General features: G+C 48.5%; 1 protein-coding gene across 3 annotated transcripts in view; it reads right to left on the bottom strand.

Moving 5' to 3' along the window:
* Positions 1 to 2,007: 2,007 nt before the first annotated feature.
* PMEPA1 (prostate transmembrane protein, androgen induced 1) overlaps positions 2,008 to 18,953 on the bottom strand; it is a 39,712-nt gene continuing 22,766 nt past the window's right edge. For 2 of the 3 annotated variants that reach the window (XM_036395995.2, XM_036395997.2), the window contains 3 exons: positions 9,277 to 9,431; positions 3,327 to 3,380; positions 2,008 to 3,239 (listed from right to left, as the gene is read on the bottom strand). In XM_036395995.2, coding sequence (XP_036251888.1) covers positions 2,679 to 3,239; positions 3,327 to 3,380; positions 9,277 to 9,431 — 770 coding nt within the window. In that variant the 3' untranslated portion in view covers positions 2,008 to 2,678. The remainder of the gene's footprint in view (positions 3,240 to 3,326; positions 3,381 to 9,276; positions 9,432 to 18,953) is intronic. The other variant, XM_036395996.2, reaches the window with a different exon arrangement.

The following is an 18,953-nucleotide window of genomic DNA, read 5'->3' as shown; positions in this document are numbered from 1 at the left end:
TATTCACGCATTTTGGCTCAAGAGGGCAGTAGATATTATATTTCGCTTTCTCTTTTGGTTGGTATCTCATTTACAATATCCACCACAGATTCCTACCTCCCCGGGTAGGATAATGTGCATAAAACGTGTTCAAGTTCCCTAAGAACAGTCGGAGCAGAGCAGCGGCCAAGGGAGCAGCGGGTGTGGCCAGGCACAGGGAGCTGCTCCGGGAAAAAGGGACTGGAAAAGTGAATGCAAGGTCCAAAGGAGCAAGAGACCAGACGCTGGTTACTTGTACTGCTAACGATGATTCTGTGTCCCCCTCTCTAATGAGGGAGGGTTACTGTTTGTTTAATAAGGCACTAAATAGACATGTTACATAAAGGAAAGATACATTTTAAAAACTCGTACAAATTCACCAGTTTTGTACCTTTCATGACACACTAGATTTATTCCTTTGCATTACTTTATTTTTTGTGGCTTTTTTTTCTTTTTTTTTTTCTTTTTTTTTTTTTAGGTCATCAAAATTTAGGTTACGTGACTGTAAAACTATGAAGATTTCAAGAGCTGTGGAAAAGCAGTTTGAAGTATTGAGAAGGTACAGGACTATTTCTAGGCAGAAATAAAAAAAAAGCAAAAAGCAAAAAAAATAATGATCAAACTTCAAGTTCAGCTATTCATCATCTTCTTTAAAATATATATAAATATTGTTCAAATGGTCAGAACTTCAAAACCGTTCTCATGGTTATGGGTTTTTTTTCTTTTTCAAGTAATAAAAAAGTTGCTTAAAAACAATAGTTATTGCCTTTATATCTTTCATTTATGTCACTCTACTAGATAGCATCCTGCAGGAAATCAAATCACACCCCCTTGTAAAACCCTCACTCTCTGCGGCTCCCTACCGACCCCTCCTCGCGCTCGGAGACACGGGACCCACAATGGGATCTTTCCCTTTTGCCTTCTCCCCCTCGCTCTCTCAGGTTTCCCACTCACTCACTCAGTCACCTACGAATTCACCACGAGGGTGAGGCCCCTACCAGACACCGAGGTGACAGAAAATGTAAACAAGAGCAGAGCAAGACAAAGCGCTTCCAAAACCGAGAGAAATCAACCGCGCACAACGCCCGGCAGCGGGAGGGCAGCGGGACCTGGCGGGGAGGACATCCCAGAAAGGTAAGGGGGGGGTTGCTTCTAAAGCCTTAAGCATTATTTTTGTAGCCTTTAATTAATACAACACAGGAGCAGATTCATTTCCATCGACTGTACCTGGTGCCTCTTTAGCTGGATAACAAACGTCAAAAATAGCGACAACCAGGGACGGCAGTGCCGCGGGACACGGCTGCGCCCGTTCATCCCAAATTGAGGTTTGGGAGGTTGAAACAAAATGAAAGTGATGTTCACCACCACCACCACCACACTTTCCACCTTGTCCTTTCAACGAGACATTTAAACCCAGCTGAAGGGCAGCCAGTGGGTGCGTTACCAGTTCCTCACATCGACTTCCACAACCACTGCTTTGGCTCCAACAGGGCCCTTCAGTTGAACATGGAAAGAAATAAACCAATAAACACTTTTGTTCCTTCAGACACAGAAGTTTATTCTCAACCCCCACCACCCTCCCCTCCAAAAAGTTAGAGGTTGTCAAAAAAAAAAAAAAAAAAAAAAGGAAAAAAAAAAAAAAGAAAAAAATCAAGTAATTTTTGCCTGCTTCAGTCATTCCTGACTGCGGGAAGCAGGGAGTTTTCATTTTACCTTGTTACTCCAATAATCCTACCGGATGACAGACAGACACACACCAACTCCTCTTGCTTTGTAGGGAATGTATAAAAGCCGTGGCTGTCGGCGGCCACGCGCAGGGACTCTGGAAATTAAGGATTTGCATAAGCTGCAGTCTCGCTCACCGCTCCTCCCAGGGCTGGCATCTCCACTCCAGCGATCCTCCTCCCCTTCCAGCTACTTTGTTCTTCACTTCCACATAGATCCCTTAACAGGTTCATGGTAGACATGATAGAGGCTTTGACCAACACAAGCACTGACATATTTATATTAAAAAATAGTGCAAAATTTCAACATTTATATAAATAACTCTAAACCCCTGCTTTTGATTTTTTTTTTGTTTTTTGTTTTTTTACAATGTAATACATGCTTTTTGAGTTGGCACTCAAAAAATTGCCATTTTTCTTCTAGTTCAGAAAACAACTTTTTTTTTTTGAATAGGCCTCTTCTAATACAAAAATACTCCTGCTCCTTACACATACACTTTCTCTTATTTTTAATATATATTTATATATTTATATTGCAGATCTTTAAACAAAATGGTTTTTGTGCAAATATTTTGTTTTTAAAGATAAGTGAAATAATCAAACAAAAAAAAAAAGCATTCACACACAGCCCAACTAGAAACAAACAAAAAAAAAAGACTACAGTTGTATTTTTTTTTCCTTTTTAAACGTCTAGACACAGCTCAATAAAGAAATGTTTTTGCAAGCTTGGTAGGCTTGTGCATTCAGACCAGACATAACAAGTAAATATTTATACACGGAGAGATGGGGAAGGGCTTCTTTTTTTTTTTTCTTTGCTCATCTTCCTCAACTCTCTCTCTCTCTCCTTTTTCTTTTAATGAGAAGTGCAGAGTGTTTCATTTACTTTCTTGCCGTTTTTTTTCATTTTTCCTTTTTTTCCTTTTTTTTTTTTTTTTTTTAAAAGGGGTGCCCTTTTTGTTTCTCTTTCTCTTTGTTCCACGCCGTCGTCGTCGTCGTTGTGCTCTCAAGGCCATTGATCTGTGAGGGATGGAGTCTGCTGCCCTCCAAGATGGGGGGCATCCCGTTGTTGTTCTGCTGGTGCTGGTAGAAGGTGGAGCCGGGGTAGTGGCCGATCACCTCGCTGTAGGTCGGCGGCGGCCCCTCCATCCTGCCGCTGCTGCCGTAGCAGGTGGCGCTGATGCCAGAGTTACTGCTGGGGGGGCACGGCCCCCCGAACACGGAGTTATCTATCAAGTCACTGTCGAAGATGGTTCTGTTTGGGGGGGCCCGCACGGACTCCCTGTTGAGCTCCATCTGCTGCTCGGGGTCGCGCAGCTGCAGCGTGCAGGGTCCCTGGTAGGGCGGGGGCTCCTCGCCGTCCGACAGCGAGATGGTGGGCGGCAGGTCGATCTCGTGCTGCAGGTACGGGTACGTGGGCTGGAAGCGGTTGAAGCGGTCCCTCTGCAGGAAGGAGGGCACTGCCAGGCGCTCGCTGGGCCGCGGGGTGTAGATCTGCTGCTGGAAGGGACGGGAGAGGAGAGGAAAGGGGTGAGAGGTGGGAGGTGCTGGGGCACAGTGGGACAGTGGGATGAGCGGCGCTCTCACCTCGGTTATGCCGGTCCCCGACACGGTGCTTTCCGAAGGCCACAGGCTTCCCTCCTGCATGGGAAAGGAGAAGAGAGGCCAGGGTGAGCGATGCCAGGGGTGTAAGCTCCTGCTGCAAGCAGGTGTCACCGAGAGGACACCGCCACCACCGTGTTCCTGCCCTCCCACACCAATTCCAACCAGCATCTCCAACTACGATCACGTGTGCTGGGCACCATGTGGGTGAGTGATGCCCGGGGTGTAGGCTCCTGCTGCAAACAGCTTGTGCCAGGTGTCACCTAGAGAAGACACTGCCACCAGCGTGTTCCTGCCCTCCAGCACCAACTCCAACCAGCATCTCCAACCACAACCGTGTGTGCTGGGCATCGTGCGGGTACCTGCTCCAGTGTCACCACATGGCCACTGAAAACACCCCTTCCGAGCAAAACTTCCCTCCCCTTGCACCTCCATCTCCATTTAATGGATGGTTTGCAGAATGAATGATGAGAACAGCACTACCAAACAGCCCTCTCCCATTTGCAGACTTCCCCCCTGCCACCCCCACACCCCCAGCACGGCTCTTTCCTTGGTTCAAACATGCCAGAGGAGTATTTTTCAATTTGTGATCCATGAGCCGTGGGTGATTCATGAGACATCAAAAAATGCTCCATGAAATAATGACAAGATTAAAAAAAAAACAAAAAAGAAAAAAAACAACAAAAACCAAACCAAAAAAAAACCCCTCACACCCACATTCTGATGCTCACAACCACAGACATCATGGGAAAATAAAGATAATAAGTGAATAACCAAATGTTAAGACTAATTTTGATTTGGCTAAAAAAAAAAAGAAGAAAAAAAACTCTATAGCAACACAGGATGGTTTCAGAGTATTTTTTCCCAAAGAGTAAGTGGTCCTTGACTTAAATAGACTGAGGGAATAAAGTATAGAGGCTTTCTTACACTGGAAGCATCACCCTGATCCTGAGATCCAAACCTCAGTGCCAACAACCCCAGGCAGGGTGAAGCCACAATTTCCCCCAAACTCTGAGACTAGTTTACAATTCATGATCAAAACAAACAAACAAAGGTTCCTCCCATCTGCTGGTGATACTCTGAGCACGCACAGTTCACCCCAGACTTTTTGCCTTAGGAACTGCAATATTTAAATATTGCTAATATTCACATATAGCAACATCCCTCTGGCAGGCAGAGCTGGAGGAAAACAGCCAGAAGGCTTGTAATTATAACTTGGAACTTCCCAGCTCCTTGCAGGTGAATCTCCAGTTCTGGCACTAGTAAGCCAGGCACAGGCAGAAGTATTTAGCACCAGTGGAAAAAAAAATGCCAAGGGAAGAAGAAACCCCTTTTTTTCCTTTAAGTGTTGCAGTGAGAGGCTGGTCTGAGGAAACCACACACCTTCCTCCTATGAGAGCTCCTATTTCTCTACCTGCCCCAAACACAGCACCAGCACCACATTAAAATCTCCAGAGAAATCACACTTTATATCTCCCACCCTCCTGTTTTCTCATTTTTCCCCAATGCTGGAATGTACTTTCTCCTTTGGCATAGGACGTGGTATCAGGTACAGAGAGAATCCATCAGGTTCTGGGTTTTGAAGCTGAGCTCTTCACACAAACCTCAAGGCAGGGCTGGTGCCAGTGCAAGGAAAACAGTGATTAAATGGAAATGAGACTGCCCAGAGCCTTCCCCATTCTCCAAGGGGGTTTCAGGAGCACCTCCTTGGAGCAGAGGTGAAGTGCCACAATGCCAGCGGCTCCCTGGCCACAGCTGAGCAATGTGCTGACTGAGCTGCAGCCCCATGGCCCTTCCCGAGCAAGACAACCCTGTTTCATTCCAGACCTCGGGACTCCACCATGCAATTGTTTACACAGGCAAGGACTGTTTAGTCTGGTCCATTTTACACGGATTTCTTGCCTGCAGGGAGAGTCTGCAGTCAAACTCCCCCAGCAGCCAAAAGATCCAAGAGGAACTGCATGTGCCACAGGACAAATCTCGCCTCCAACTCTGGGCTGTGACACCAAAGGGCCCAGGGAGGATTTCCAGTGCCACCACAGGCGCTGCCAGCCTGTCACCTCATCCCAAAGGACACCAAAGCAGTGGGCAGGAGCGGGAAGCACTCCCAAAATTGTGTTTACTTTGCCGTGCCCCCGTGGCAGACTTCCTGAGCAGCGAGTACCCCGCTGCCTTCTGCTAGATGTTTTATATTTAACTTGGCAGTGGGCAGTGCCATGGCAATGTCCCATCTGCTCCCCCCTTTCCCGGGAGTGATGTCAGCCAGCTCTCACGAGGGTGGCTGCTGAGATTCCTGGTGCTTCCCAGCCCTGCCAGGCTCAGCTGGGACATCCCGCTGTGGCGGGTGATGGGCAGGGCTGCTCCACCCCAAGCATGCCCTACCCCACGTGCCCAGGCACCCAGAGCCTCACCAAGACCCTGCCCATGTGTTTGGAATCAAAGCTCTGGCTCACACACCATTCATCTGTTTGTACAGATGAGGTCCAGGAATGATGCCCTGGGCAACACGTGGATGCAAGAGTAGCAGAAACAGCATTAAAATGGGATGTGCAGAGAGAGGAGGAGCAGGCAGGAGACCCATTTTCTGTAGGAGCTGGATCTCTGCAGCCATTATTAATCACCTCTGCCAGGACTCCTGTGCCCATGGCTGATGACCACAGGCACCCAGTGCTCCCCAAAACCAACCCCTGCCTCACACACTACCATGAACCCATCATCTGGGGAGCAGCTCAGCTCCCCTAAAAACTCCATGGCAAGATTAAAAGTGCTGGAAATCAGTAGTCAGAGGAGGGCAAAGCCTCAGGGACAGGATACATCCCTGCTTTTAGCCTTTGGCCCTGGGATGGCTCCACAGCCCCACTGAGCAAAGCAAAACTGCAGGAGCAGCATCACTGCAGATCCTCAGCCCCTCTTCACCCACCTCTGATTTTCAGAATATTTAGGACTTGAATCCATCTCAACAATGAACAGCCTAAAAAGCCACAGGTTTCTGAAATGAAAGGTGAGATTCTGCTGTCTTGGGAGCAACACAGCTGTAAAAGCCTCCACAAGAATTGCAGGACTTGCTGCAGAACCTAAAATTACTTTTAAATGTCTTTTTAGACATCAATCTTCAACTTTTTTTAGAACTACTTGTTTTAGTGATGTCAGAGAATTTTCTCTGTAAAGCTGCATGGTGCAGATTAAGTCTCTGAGCCTTCAGGAAGACTCATTTTCTATTTTGGGGGACACAAAGTACTGTTTCTTGGGGGAGTGGGATACCACTGTTACAAAGGTGCAGAGAAAGTGCCATTCTACAAGGAAAAAAGTTATCAGTAGCATTTCTTAAATATTCTTAGTTCTGGGAAATAAAAGGTACTTGTCATGAGGAGACAAGAGTTTAAGTACAGCAAGAACGGTGATGGAGAAACGCATGAAGCAATACAAAAACTGCTTGCCAGCGAGAGCCGCATTAAAAAACCCTTTAGGGAAATTAATTTCTCCTTCAGCTGTAATTTTTGAGCTGCAGCAACAAAAAAGGACAACTCCAGCAGACCCAGCAGCACCCTGACCATGGGATGAACTGCTTTAATATTTCAGCAGATGAAAAGCGCGAATGCAGCTCCAGTGCCCGTCTGCGGTCACGACACCAAAATGAAGTTTGGGATTTAAAAAGTTCAGTGCAAGTTTAATGGAATGCATCAACCAGCATCCAGCCCAGCGTGGCCCTCTGCCTGCCAGGCTCCAGCCCTCCTTCAGACTGTTTTCCACTGACAGACACAAAAGGTGCTGCCTTTTAGGTGTTTATTATGCTGGGTCCCCCTGTAACGAGCTTCCCGCTCGTTAGCACACGAGGGGCATCTCTGTCCCATCAGGAGGGTGCTGGGACCACAGGGAATCTCTGCTCCCACTCCACCAGTGCTGCACACACAGCATGGACAGGGCAAGAGATGGGGAACAACCATAAAGATGGGGAAAAATTTAAAAATCCCCCAAAATTATATATTCTTATTTCTCTCCTTAGCTCCAAAAAAGGTTTGGAAGATTCCACATGCTCACTGGGGTCAAGCAGAGCCACAGAGGTCAAACACTGCTGAAAAGCCATTTAATCACTGATGTGTCTGAAGGCTGAATAAGTAACAGAGCTGAGCCAAAAAAATGGCTGGAAATTTTGGCTTGGTAAAATTTAAAATAGAAAAAAAACAATAAAGGGGAAAAAGGAATTGTTTTTTAAGGAGTCAATTTTTCATTTAATCTGAAATTTTTGGTCAATCTCCATGTGATTTTCTCTTTTCTTTCTATGTTAGCCTTCTGAACTCTTTTTGAAGAAAATAAAAAGCAGGCCACTTAAGAACACAGAAGTTACTGTATTAAAATAAAGAGGGCTTGAGCTGAACTTTGAAAATGCAAAATGACACATTTGGCATTGTGCAGGTAAAACATTCTGGACATGATAATACAGTGAAAGAATCTGAAAATGGGAAAACAATGTTTCTGCTATTTTTAATAACTCATGTGCTCGGATGCCCACACCCTGCTGCTGCTGGAAGTGGGTGCACGGGACCGTAAGAGGAACGTCAGATTTCCGGGTGGAGCTGGGATATGTGTGGGGAGCTGGGCTCTGAGCCCCAAAGCAGGGAGGTGCCTGAGCCATCTCCACCCTCACACCAGCTGGTTTAACGTGGGATCAGGCATCCCGTGGGATCAGGCATTCCCAGCACTCCCATCCCACTGCAGCAGGGACAGACCCGAGCTGGGATCACAGCCCACAGGACTAGGGGGGGTTAATTGGGCAGGGGTTGGCACAGCTCTCCTTCCCACGGGGCATCCCCCTCAAAAAGCAGCCAAGAAGGGACCAAGAAGGGACCTCTGTCTGCTGTGTGTGGGGTGTGACAAAAACAGCAGCTACGAGGGACAGCCCTAGGCAGCCTGCAACTGCACTGAAGGCTGGCTTAATGCAAGATCTTAGATATCCCTCTCAAAAAAAAAAAACCCAAAAAATTAGAGGAAAGAAAATGGAAAAATAGAAGAAAAAAACCCTACAGCAATCTCTGTATTTGATCTTTTTCCTGCAGCAAGTATGGATTTGATTCAGGGGAGCACAGCCCCACACAGAGCAGCACACAACACTAGCAGGGTGTCCAGCCTGCCCTGGCAGCCTGCAGAGGAGGGGGCATGCAGCAGTGACCTTGAGGGAGCCCTGTTTAAAGGGCTCTGACATCCTTCAGGGTGAATGCTAAAAAAGAGAATATCTGTACAAGACATCCCTGCACTGAAGACAAAGCCAGTGAACAGTACATGCTCAACCTCCAAGAAAATGTGATGTCTTTTCTCTATACATCCTTCTAAGTCTCTCTGAGCCACTACATTTGAGGAAACTGCATGAACCAACATCTGCCTTGAGGCTGGTGAGGCTTCCCCTCAAATCCCTGTCAGAGGTACAATTCACACATTTCTCCTCAGGCTTTTATGAAGCTGGGAGCCTGGGTTAAGAGAGCCTCTCACACATCCCCTTGGCGAGATCTCTGCTTGTCTGGCTGACAAGTGATTTCTGCCCCTTCCACCGCAGTAATGGCAGCAGCACTGGTGAAAACTGGAGCAAGTTACTGAGGATTTCCTGCTCTCTGCAGGGCAGGCAGGAAGTTTTTATACAGATGCCTGAGATTAACTGGAGCCAAAGGACTGGATAGTTTGGGACTGCTAAACCAAGGCATATGAACCCCAAGCAGCTGAGGGTGGTGGTTTCAGGACATGCCTCGTGCAGTCACTTCACTAATGTAAAATCCAAATTGCAAAGCTCAGGGCAAAGGCAGAGGCTATGGCTGTCCATACACACAGCACCCTGAAGAGCCAGAGGCACCCCTAAAATACCCCCCACCCCCAATAACAGAGACAAATGATGCCAAAGCCAAACACGACCTGGCACGTGTGGCTGGAAGAGCGGGGTGTGACTTACTGAGGAGAGGTTCTCGTCCCGCCGCCTGCCCTGGCTGTGCCGGCTGATGAAGGAGCGCGCAGAGAGTTTGTAGTGGTTCAGCAGACACGTGATCACCACCACCATCACCATCATCACCACCACGATTATGATTATCTGTACAAACTCCAGCTCCGCTGCAAGAGAAACAGACAGATTTTGAGCCATCAGGAACAGCAGCAGGTAACTGAGCACAAGAACAACTGAAGTGGCTGAGACAACACTGACAGCGCTGCACCCTTCCTGCCACAGCTCTCACACGTGGGCTCTGTGTGCCCTGAGCCCACAAAAACCTCATCCATTCCCTTTTTCAGTGTCACAGAAGAGTCTCCAGGAGGGATCTTTGCAAACTACGCTGCAGAGCATTTCCTGGCTATAGCACAGATTTGACTTCCCAAAGACCTCCTGGGTGTCACAAAACCAGGAGCATCTCAGTGCCTCAAGTGCCTCTCGTGGGGCTGCAGAGCCATGAACCAACAAAATTCATCCTAATGAAACAGTTCAGCTAAAAGCAAGCTAAATTTCTGCAGCTCTCTTCCCATCACCACTACTCCTTCCTCCGGGGAGAACCAGACTGAGCCCTCCTTGGCCCATCCCTGCACATCACACATCCCCTCTGTCCCAGGGGTCAGACAGTGGCGGCCCAGGGGACAGCACAGCACAGCAGGCAGTGGCAGCCCCCGTTCCCAAGGCTGCCCACCCACCACAGGAAGCAGGGGGGCAGAGCTCCTGCCTTTGGGTGAGACGCCAGATGGGTGCCATGCTCTGCCAGGGGCCACATCCCACAGCTCCAGACAGCCCCGGCTCAGGGCTCGGCCAGCTGACGGTGGCAGCTTGAGTGGCTTGAACTGGCAGAAAGGAAAACTGCCAAAACCCCTCCAAACAAACACGAACAAGCAAACAACAGACTATCTGGTTAACTCTGCAGACACTTGGCAGGAGGCAGAGAGAAGTCGCTCCTGAAATTTCCTAAGGAAATAATTCCTCACACTTCTCTGAGGCTTAGGAAAATTGAGTGCTGGAGGCAAACATTGTGCTGGGTCATTATTTCCATGAATTTGGTGCCCAGGGAGTACATGCCATTCCCAAAGTGCTCAGTCACTCCCCCCATTCCCCTTCACGCCAGCAGTGCCCAGGACTGGGCAGCAGCAACTCCAGTGCCCAGCACAAAGGAGGGCCCAGACAGCAAAATTCAATCATTCTGAGGATTTACAGCTTGTTTGCTTCTCAGCAGTGACAGCTATAAAATCCAGTTTGGGAAAGCCGTGCTCTAAGCTATCATGGATGCTGCCATCTATATTTAATCTATACTGACACACACATATATATCTGCAGACACACAGCAAGGCCCATCAGACCTCAAAGGGCACCACTCACTCATACCAGCTGGGGTGGCTTCTGCTGAGTCAGGCAAATTTATTAGGTTTTTTCGTTGGGGTTTTTTTTTAATGGAAAGTTTTCTCCTGACAGGTGGCATTTGAGCGCCAGTAAAAGCAAATAAATGTCAAGAAAACAGTCCAGGTGGTGAGCGCTGCCAGTTACCTTGGAGCTCTTTCTGCTAAACAGCAGCTATTTCTGCCACTGCCCAAAATGCTCCACCAGCTCTGCCCACTGCCTGCAGAAAGCAGAATTATGCCTTGAAAGCAGGAGCCTTATCTGGCAACTTGGAGCTGGATGGATGAGGGACTTTGAGCCCAGATCCTTCCAGCACCCCTAAAACGCAGCTGCCTCTCCTCTGGAAGGTTGCACACAGGGTGGGAAGAGATGGATTAAAAGCCAAACATTGTACAGGAGTTTTGCCTTAAAAATGCTTTTTAGCTAGAATAAAAGGTAAGCTCTGGGTCTTTCACAGCAACCCCAACAAGTCACCCAGTGCCACTGTGAGAGGAACAGCATGGAAGAAAACCAAATCCCATAAATTTGATCCAGCCCCAAAGCAGCACAGCTCATCTGTGGGGCCCAAAAGCTGCCCCTGGTGCCCTGTGCTGGAGGAACTGGCTGGAACAGGAGCTCATGGTTCTGCTCCTGAGCAGAACCCAGACTGACCACAGGCACAAAGCACCAAAACCTAAAGGGCTAGGAAAGGGGACACTGCAAAACCATTGAAAAAAGGCACAATGACTCTTCCCATGCCACCCCCACTGTGCAGGGGTGTCCCTACACATCCCAAAGACGTGTCCTGGGTGTAACTGAGCACTGAGAGCATCCCCCCAGCACCCCAGCCAGGCACAGGGCACCCCACAGCTCCCCTGGGTGCTCCCCCATGAAGAACCAGATCCCAGAGCCCCTGTGCCTGCCCTCCCCATGGGCAGCAGAGCAGCCACCCAGCCTGCAGAGCCCATCTCTTGCACAAATCATTATGGAAAGGAAAAAAACTAAGAAAAAAAAAAAAACCCAAATGTTTTTAAGAAGATGAGTCACTTCAGCCTCAAAATGCAGCATGTGCTTCGGCCATGGCAAGAAAACACAAGAAAAAGTATAAATGAAGCTGGTGATGGAAAACTTCCTTTTCTGTTAAAAGGGGTTATATTTCTAAAGAAAAACAAGGCCAAAGTAGTAATAAAGGAAAGTTCCTTTCCTAGGACAAGAGATGCCTTAAATGAACCAAACCTTGCTAAATTGGTCCTGATGCTTCAGTGACACAGGTGAAGTTTTGGCCCAGGAAATTCCTTCCCAGGAAGGAACACACAAGATGTGTCACTTACAAATGACCTAAACCAGGCTTCCTGCACACACAGACATAGAACCAGCAGAGACTGAAGAAGAAGAAAGAGTGGGAATTCCATCAGCATCTGGGACAACACACCAGTGTCTCATCCATCCTCAGTGCCCTGGGACTGCTGCAATTGGGGATCACAGGGAGAGGTGCCACAGGAAGGCACAGGATGATTACCAGAACAAAGGGGATGCTGCTTTCCAGCAGGGATGCTCCTCCTGCCCCATCCCTACCCCAAGCCCAGGCTCTAAGGAGCAGCCCAGCCTTACCATGCCCAGGAGCAAACTCATCCTGCTTTAATCCCAAGAACACTCAGGTTGCCCAATCTAGCCTTTGGAAAAAATAAAATAAAAGTCAAACCAAACCAAAAAAAAAAAAACCCCACACACCCTCAATTTGTGCTTTTCATGTTTCAAGAGACTCATATCCACTCGAGGCACCAAAGTTTCTGCCAGCTCTCCCTCTGTTTTAACTTGTCTTCATGGGCTTCTTTTCTGCAGAAGGGAAAACAAACCCAACACACTGGAAAGCTGGATATGCTCAGTAAAATTTTTATCCAAGCAGCTCAGTCAAACTAATGAAGAAAGATCATTAAAAACCCAAAGTTTGAGTTAATATGCTATTATACAAGTGCAATTCAGCTGCTATGCTAATAAAAAGCCTTTGGGGAATGAAAAACAAGCCAAACTGCAAAGCACATAATTTATAATTCTACTGGTATTCTTAAAAACACACACACAACAAAACAAGAAAAAAAATACTCAACACATTTTGTATTTGGCTTCCTAATCATTGTCACTTTTCAATTAGAAGAGACCTCATTCCATTTCTCTCTGTAATTTTCCCCAAGGGAAGTGTTATAAATGCACTAGGCTTTACAAGATGGGCATATTCCGCCTCCAAATGCAAAGCAAGGTCACACTAATTTAATTTTGCATAATTTTTATTCCAGAATACGTTTCAAACTAACAGGTTCAGACATCACATTGAAGTGACACAACCTGCTTTTCCGTGTTTTCTGTCTAGACGCGGCAGCTCCGGGAGCCGGGCACCGTGCGCGCAACCCTTCTGCAACTCAGCATTTCCCCCAGACCCTCAGCACCCCAAATTGGGCTATTCCTGACCAAGGAGAGCACTTGTCACGGCCCATTCCTCACGCTCACTGCTCACTTCAAACCACGCATGGCCTTGGACAAGGGGGTTATGGAGATGCATGAATGAGTGATGGGGACTCTGTGCTTCCAAAGCCTGGGCACTCCATTCTCCTGTATTTATAAGAAGCTCATGCCCTTGCTGCCCTGTCACAGACATCTTTTATGAAAAATCCTTTCCTCAGGATTTTTCCTCCTGAGAAGCTGAGAGGCCTCAGGAACAAAATGTGAACAATGGTTATCTGCTGCTGTGGAATGCAACAGGTGCAGCTGGGATTGGGCTCATGTGGTTGTTTCTAATTAATGGCCAATCACAGTCCAGCTGGCTCGGACTCTGTCCCAGACACAAGCCTTTGTTAGTTATTCTTTCTTTTTCTATTCTTAGCCAGCCTTCTGATGAAATCCTTTCTTCTATTCTTTTAGTATAGGTCTAATGTAATATATATAATAAAATAATAAATCAGCCTTCTGAAACACGGAGTCAGATCCTCGTCTCTTCCCTCATCCTGGGACCCCTGTGAACACGGTCACACTGCCCACCCTGCTGCCCAGTCACCAAGACCATGAAGCTCTGGAGTGTCTCAAATTTCTGGATTTATCTGTGGGTCCTGCACTGAGGTGCCAGCCACGCTGCAGAGCACGCTCACAGCTCCACAGGAGATGCTGCAGGAAGGTGCATCTGGGAGCTTCCTCGAGTCCTTATAAACAGAATACTGGCACCCACAAAATACTGGCACCCACAGGTTCAAATTAATTAATATATTTACAAGGACAGAGAGGGATTTGAGTCAATGGTGATGCTGGGAGCATCCTTACAGCCGTAGGGGAGGCGAGGCTGGGTTACACTTTAAATGCATTGCCTTGCCTTTTACAGCTACATTTCAGTTCATAAAATGCTTCCTATAAACTTTATTAATGCTCTTCCTTCCACACAGAATACCTCTGCAGAAGACTCTCCAAACCACCACAAGTATAAAGGAGAAAAAAAAACCCAAACCAAAACCTGTATTTTGCTGCAATCATTCCAGACACTCCAGCTATCATTTACAGGTGGACAGAACAGCTTAGAGGCAAGCTCCCAGCCAAGATGACCTGTGCTTTCAGCCAGGTATAACACACATCTGCAGGTCAAACCAGTCATCCCTGAGCTTCAATTACAATTTCTGTATGTACTGGAATTGTGTATTGTGTGAGAAGTGACAAGAAAAAGTGAAATTACTCAGGAGCTAATAGCTCAGATGAAGAAATGTAGCTGCACTAGCCATAACTCCTAAGGAAAAAGGTTTAAAAAAAACCTCACACTCTTAACACACACACACAGTTACATTCTTAACACACTCACTTTCTTACACAGTCTCTCTTACAAACTCTCACACACACTCTTACACATTCTTACACACACATACTCTCGTTAAAGAGTGTTCTTCTCCCTTTCAGAGGCTGTGGACAGCAGAGAAGAGATGAAAGAACAAAGAACTTCAGATGGCAGATTACTCACCCTCGCTCATCTGCTAGGTCATCTCAGAAACAATCAGAGCAGGCAAAGTCATTACTGCACTATTTTTGTATTAGCATCTGCTGCATTTGTCTTCTAATACCCCCATAAAACCAGATAGAAGGGCCCATCAGATTGTCAACAACTGTGTTTGTTTACAAGAGAGCAGGGGAAGACACAGAATATGATCTCAATATTGATAGTGCTGCTGCTGGCACTGACTGGCAGCACCTTGAAGCTGCAGCAACACCAAAGGAACCAGGATCAGGCCTGTTACAACAGGCAGGACAGCTGGGAAGGATCATTTTGGGCCTGCTTCACGCACCATCAGTACAGTTAACAGCTAAACTTCATTTCTGGATTCAGCACAGTCAATTCTGATGCAGTGAGCAGAAATGACACCGTGCAGACCAGTGAGGACAGGCTGAGATGGGGCAGGAGGGCAGGGAGCAAGTGAGACTCGGAAAAGGAGCCAGTTGAAATAAAAACATTGCTGGAGAAGAGGGGATAGAGCCTCAAGAATTCCTGTTCATAGTGCCAAGCTTTGGGCCATAACTGTGTTTAATATAGTTCTTTTTGTCAGATGTCACCCAGGTAATCAAGCATCACATCCTCTGAGTCACCGGCAAATGATGGCCTCATCCCCCCACCCCCATTCTTGTTTGTTTTAAAGGAAACAGCCTTATTTCATGCTTAATAGTCACAGAAATATCAGACTGCTTGGGCTTCAGAACATTTTTTAGTGCTTAAAAACCACAGCAACTGTCCTGGCTGCACCACTGGGCCTGTTTTCAGAAGGTGACCTTGCCAAGATCACCCAGCTTGGTGGCAGCTGCAGGGACTGGGACACACATCTAAGGGCCACAGAGGCAGGATCAGCATGGCAGAACTCAGCTTTTACAGGGAAATGGCAAATGTGAGAGCTGGGGTCAGCAGTTCTGTCAGCCAGGACGCTTTGGGCTCTGAGCAGAGACCTGTCAGCTGGACACTTGTTTAGAGAAACTCCTGGAGACATGAAACAGCTCCCTCAGAGCAGTGAGAACTAACAAGGTTCTTTGGGACACACCAGCTCTCTGAAATCTTGCATATGCCAACCTCTTCTCTCTTTTCAGTGCCTACTCCTCTCACCCTCCCCCTTTTCCAGGATTTTTAGATGAGGTATTTCACACACAGTGAGGCTGATCCCAGCCTACCGAGATGACTGGAAGGAGTACACGGCTTTTGAAGTTACTCCCAAGGGTGAGAACAGCTGAACTGGATTAAAAGAATAAAGTCATTTTGATTTTGCACTTAAAAGACAGGTAAATTTGCTTGCTCACTAGAAAATGTTGAGCAGGGCTCATGGCCCCCACCAAGCTGAGCAGATCCAAAACACCTCCTGCTTCCCAGGAGGAAGCACAATAGCATCAGGCCTGGATGATGTTTGGGCAGAGGGGAGGGCAGAACATCACCCACCCTTTGAATAAGAGCACCAAGAGAGAGGGATACAAGAACAAGATTTTACCATCTGCAGTCATAAATAGCCTGAACCAGAAAAAAAACCCTACCAGATATTGAGTGAAAAAACACAGCACACAATATCCGGATCAAACCCCACCAGCCGACCCTGAAAGACCAAACAGGTTTTGTTTGTCAGGGGTATTTCTAACAGCCAGTAAAAATAAACACATTAATAAATAAGTATTTTTGTATACCCTGGAAACACTCCTGATCAATATGTGGCTTGCTACTGTAGAGGGGTTTTTTTTTCCTTCCACCCAGCAGAAACTCATGACAAAGGAAAGCACATCTCATTTATGAACTTAGCTATAAATACTTTTGCTAACTGCCATTTAGGAATTTCATTTCCTGCTTGAGCAAGTCCTGTTGAAAGAGGCAATTACCAAATTTGTTTCTAGTTATAGAAATAGATGTTTGTCACTGCCCACATCTGTTTCGACAGACAAATTGCCAGACGCGGACGCTCCAAGGAGAGCAAGTGCTCCATGCAGGGAGGGCTTTGCCCCCTCTCCAGAAAGCAAATGGCAATTACAGGGATTGGGTTTCTGATTCCAGCTTCCTCCCAGCCCCGTCTCCCACTGCAAGGGAGCTGCCTCACGCTGACAGGGCACCTGCAGCCTCCCTCAGCTGCATCCCCTGCGCCGCATCACCAGCGGTGCCGGAGCTGCTCCCTCCTCCTGCTGCCGCGGGGACACCCGGGAATAGGGGATGCGTTTGTCACCCAGCCCAGCACAACGAGGAGCCTTGGATGCTGCAGGTCACGAGGACCCAGCAGGCTGCACTTGCTGTGCACACAGAAAGGCAGCAGCAGCAGGGCAGGGAGATGGCACAGGCTGTCCTGCTCTGTGTGCGACACCCCAGTGCACAGCGGAGATGGCACGGGGCTGTGCAGATGGGGGTTTGTGGATGCCATCAGCATCAATCACAGCCTCTCCCAGCTGAACAAATGCTGGATACACCACGTTTCACCAGGCGTCTCTCCACCCTGGCTGTCCACTAGAAAGTTTCCATTTCTACTTATTCTTGGGGAAACCATCCACTGGTCAATTCCCAGTGTGTTCAGCCATGACCCTGTCAGAGCCCAAAGCAGCTCCAGGTGCCCCAGTGCCACCCAACCCCTGTCACGGTGCCCAGCGAGTCCTGTGGGACCAGTGCTCCTGCAGGGGCACCTCGAGTGAGACAGGAGAGCAGCAGTGCCTGTGCCTCCCTGTCACAAGCACGACACCCATCAACTCACACCCAGCACCCTGCTCAGGGACACGACTGAGGTGCAGAAAAACCACAAAACACCCCGAATTGCAGCTGGGCAACCTGTGCTCCTCCAGCATTTCTATTCCACACCAGCATGGCTCCCTCCACCACCTCCCTTATCAACCAGCACATCCCCAAGGAGCCCCTTGACATTTGGGAATAGTGCCGGGCCCCTGTCCTGAGGCTGCAGCTCCCCCAGGGGCTCCAGGACACGCAGCCCTGGGCAGCAGTGCCACAGGGGCTGCCCTGGCTCGCAGACGGGTGTTGAAACCCAGATTGAGCAAGCTGGCCAAAGCCACACAGGTCACGACAGGGCTGCAACTGCGACCGGATTTCCTCAGCACAGTCCAGGGCCAAAAAACGGGAAACACTCCCTGCTCTGCCTCTTCCCAAGCACCCAGTTATCATCTGTGCCACTCTGCAGCTCCAGCTCGCCAGAGGAGTGACCTTTCACAAGGCAAGTTACTCCCAGGGAACAAGGACAATCTTAAGTTACAGGCAAAATTATGCATTGCAGGGAAAAAATATGCAAAATGTATGCAAATGCCCAAACAAGGCACACTGTGTCTGGTCACTGCAGGATTCAAGTTCAGTTCTTGAACTGGTCTGAACTGGTCGCTACCACCAGATGGGAGCGAATGCATGTGCACACTCTCACAGAGATGTGAAAAAAAAAATTGTATTTATACATATATATATATATATATATATACACACACACACACCAGAGTGAATGGGGGAGGTGAGTACAACCGCCCCAAATCTGACAAAATTAAAGGTAATAAATTTACTTCCACCTCAGCTGCAGCAACAGCCTGAGAAAGGTTTTAACTCCCACAGCAGATCTGCTGGGAAGTCTGTTTCATTGGGGGGGTTCTGCATGTGCAGGTTTTAGGGCGCACACAAAGAGAAAGGCCAGGCACAGATGGGGTTTGGGGCCAAGAACAGGGCTGGGCTCACCTGCCCTTCCTGAACATCCTCATCCTGGAGTTCCCTGCAATCCCCAAGAAACCCAGTCCCCATCCCGGGGTGCTCTGCTCCTTCCCCTGAGCATCCCCATCCCCATCCCGGGGTGCTCTGCATCCCCGAGCGTTCTCATCCCCATCCCGGGGATCCCTGCCATCCCCGAGCATCCCCATCCCCATCCTGGGGATCCCTGCCATCCCCGAGCATCCCCATCCCCATCCCGGCCCATCTGCGTCCCTCCTGCCGCCCCATTGTCCCGCTCCCCCGTCCCATCCCCAGATACACGGGGCAGGGGGGCTGCGGGGAGCCGACCCCCGGGTCAGCGCCCACAAAGGGCTCGGGGGGAGGCGGTGGAGCCCCGGCCGGCCCATGCCGGCCCCGCCACCTGCCCGCCGGGCTGCGGGATGCGGGCGGCAGCTGCCCCGCACCGGGCGCAGGGCGCTCGGCGGGGCGGGAGAGGGCACAGCACCGACGGGAGGATTATCCATGGACACAGCCTGTCCCCTTTTCACTGCATTTAACAATAAAGCAGTAGCTATAGCAACGGGGTTAATTAATGCATCGATTTGCATAACTAAAA

Source organism: Molothrus ater, chromosome 17, assembly GCF_012460135.2.
Source record: "Molothrus ater isolate BHLD 08-10-18 breed brown headed cowbird chromosome 17, BPBGC_Mater_1.1, whole genome shotgun sequence".
Classification (NCBI taxonomy): Eukaryota; Metazoa; Chordata; class Aves; order Passeriformes; family Icteridae; genus Molothrus; species Molothrus ater.
This window is presented reverse-complemented; position numbering and strand designations above follow the sequence as displayed.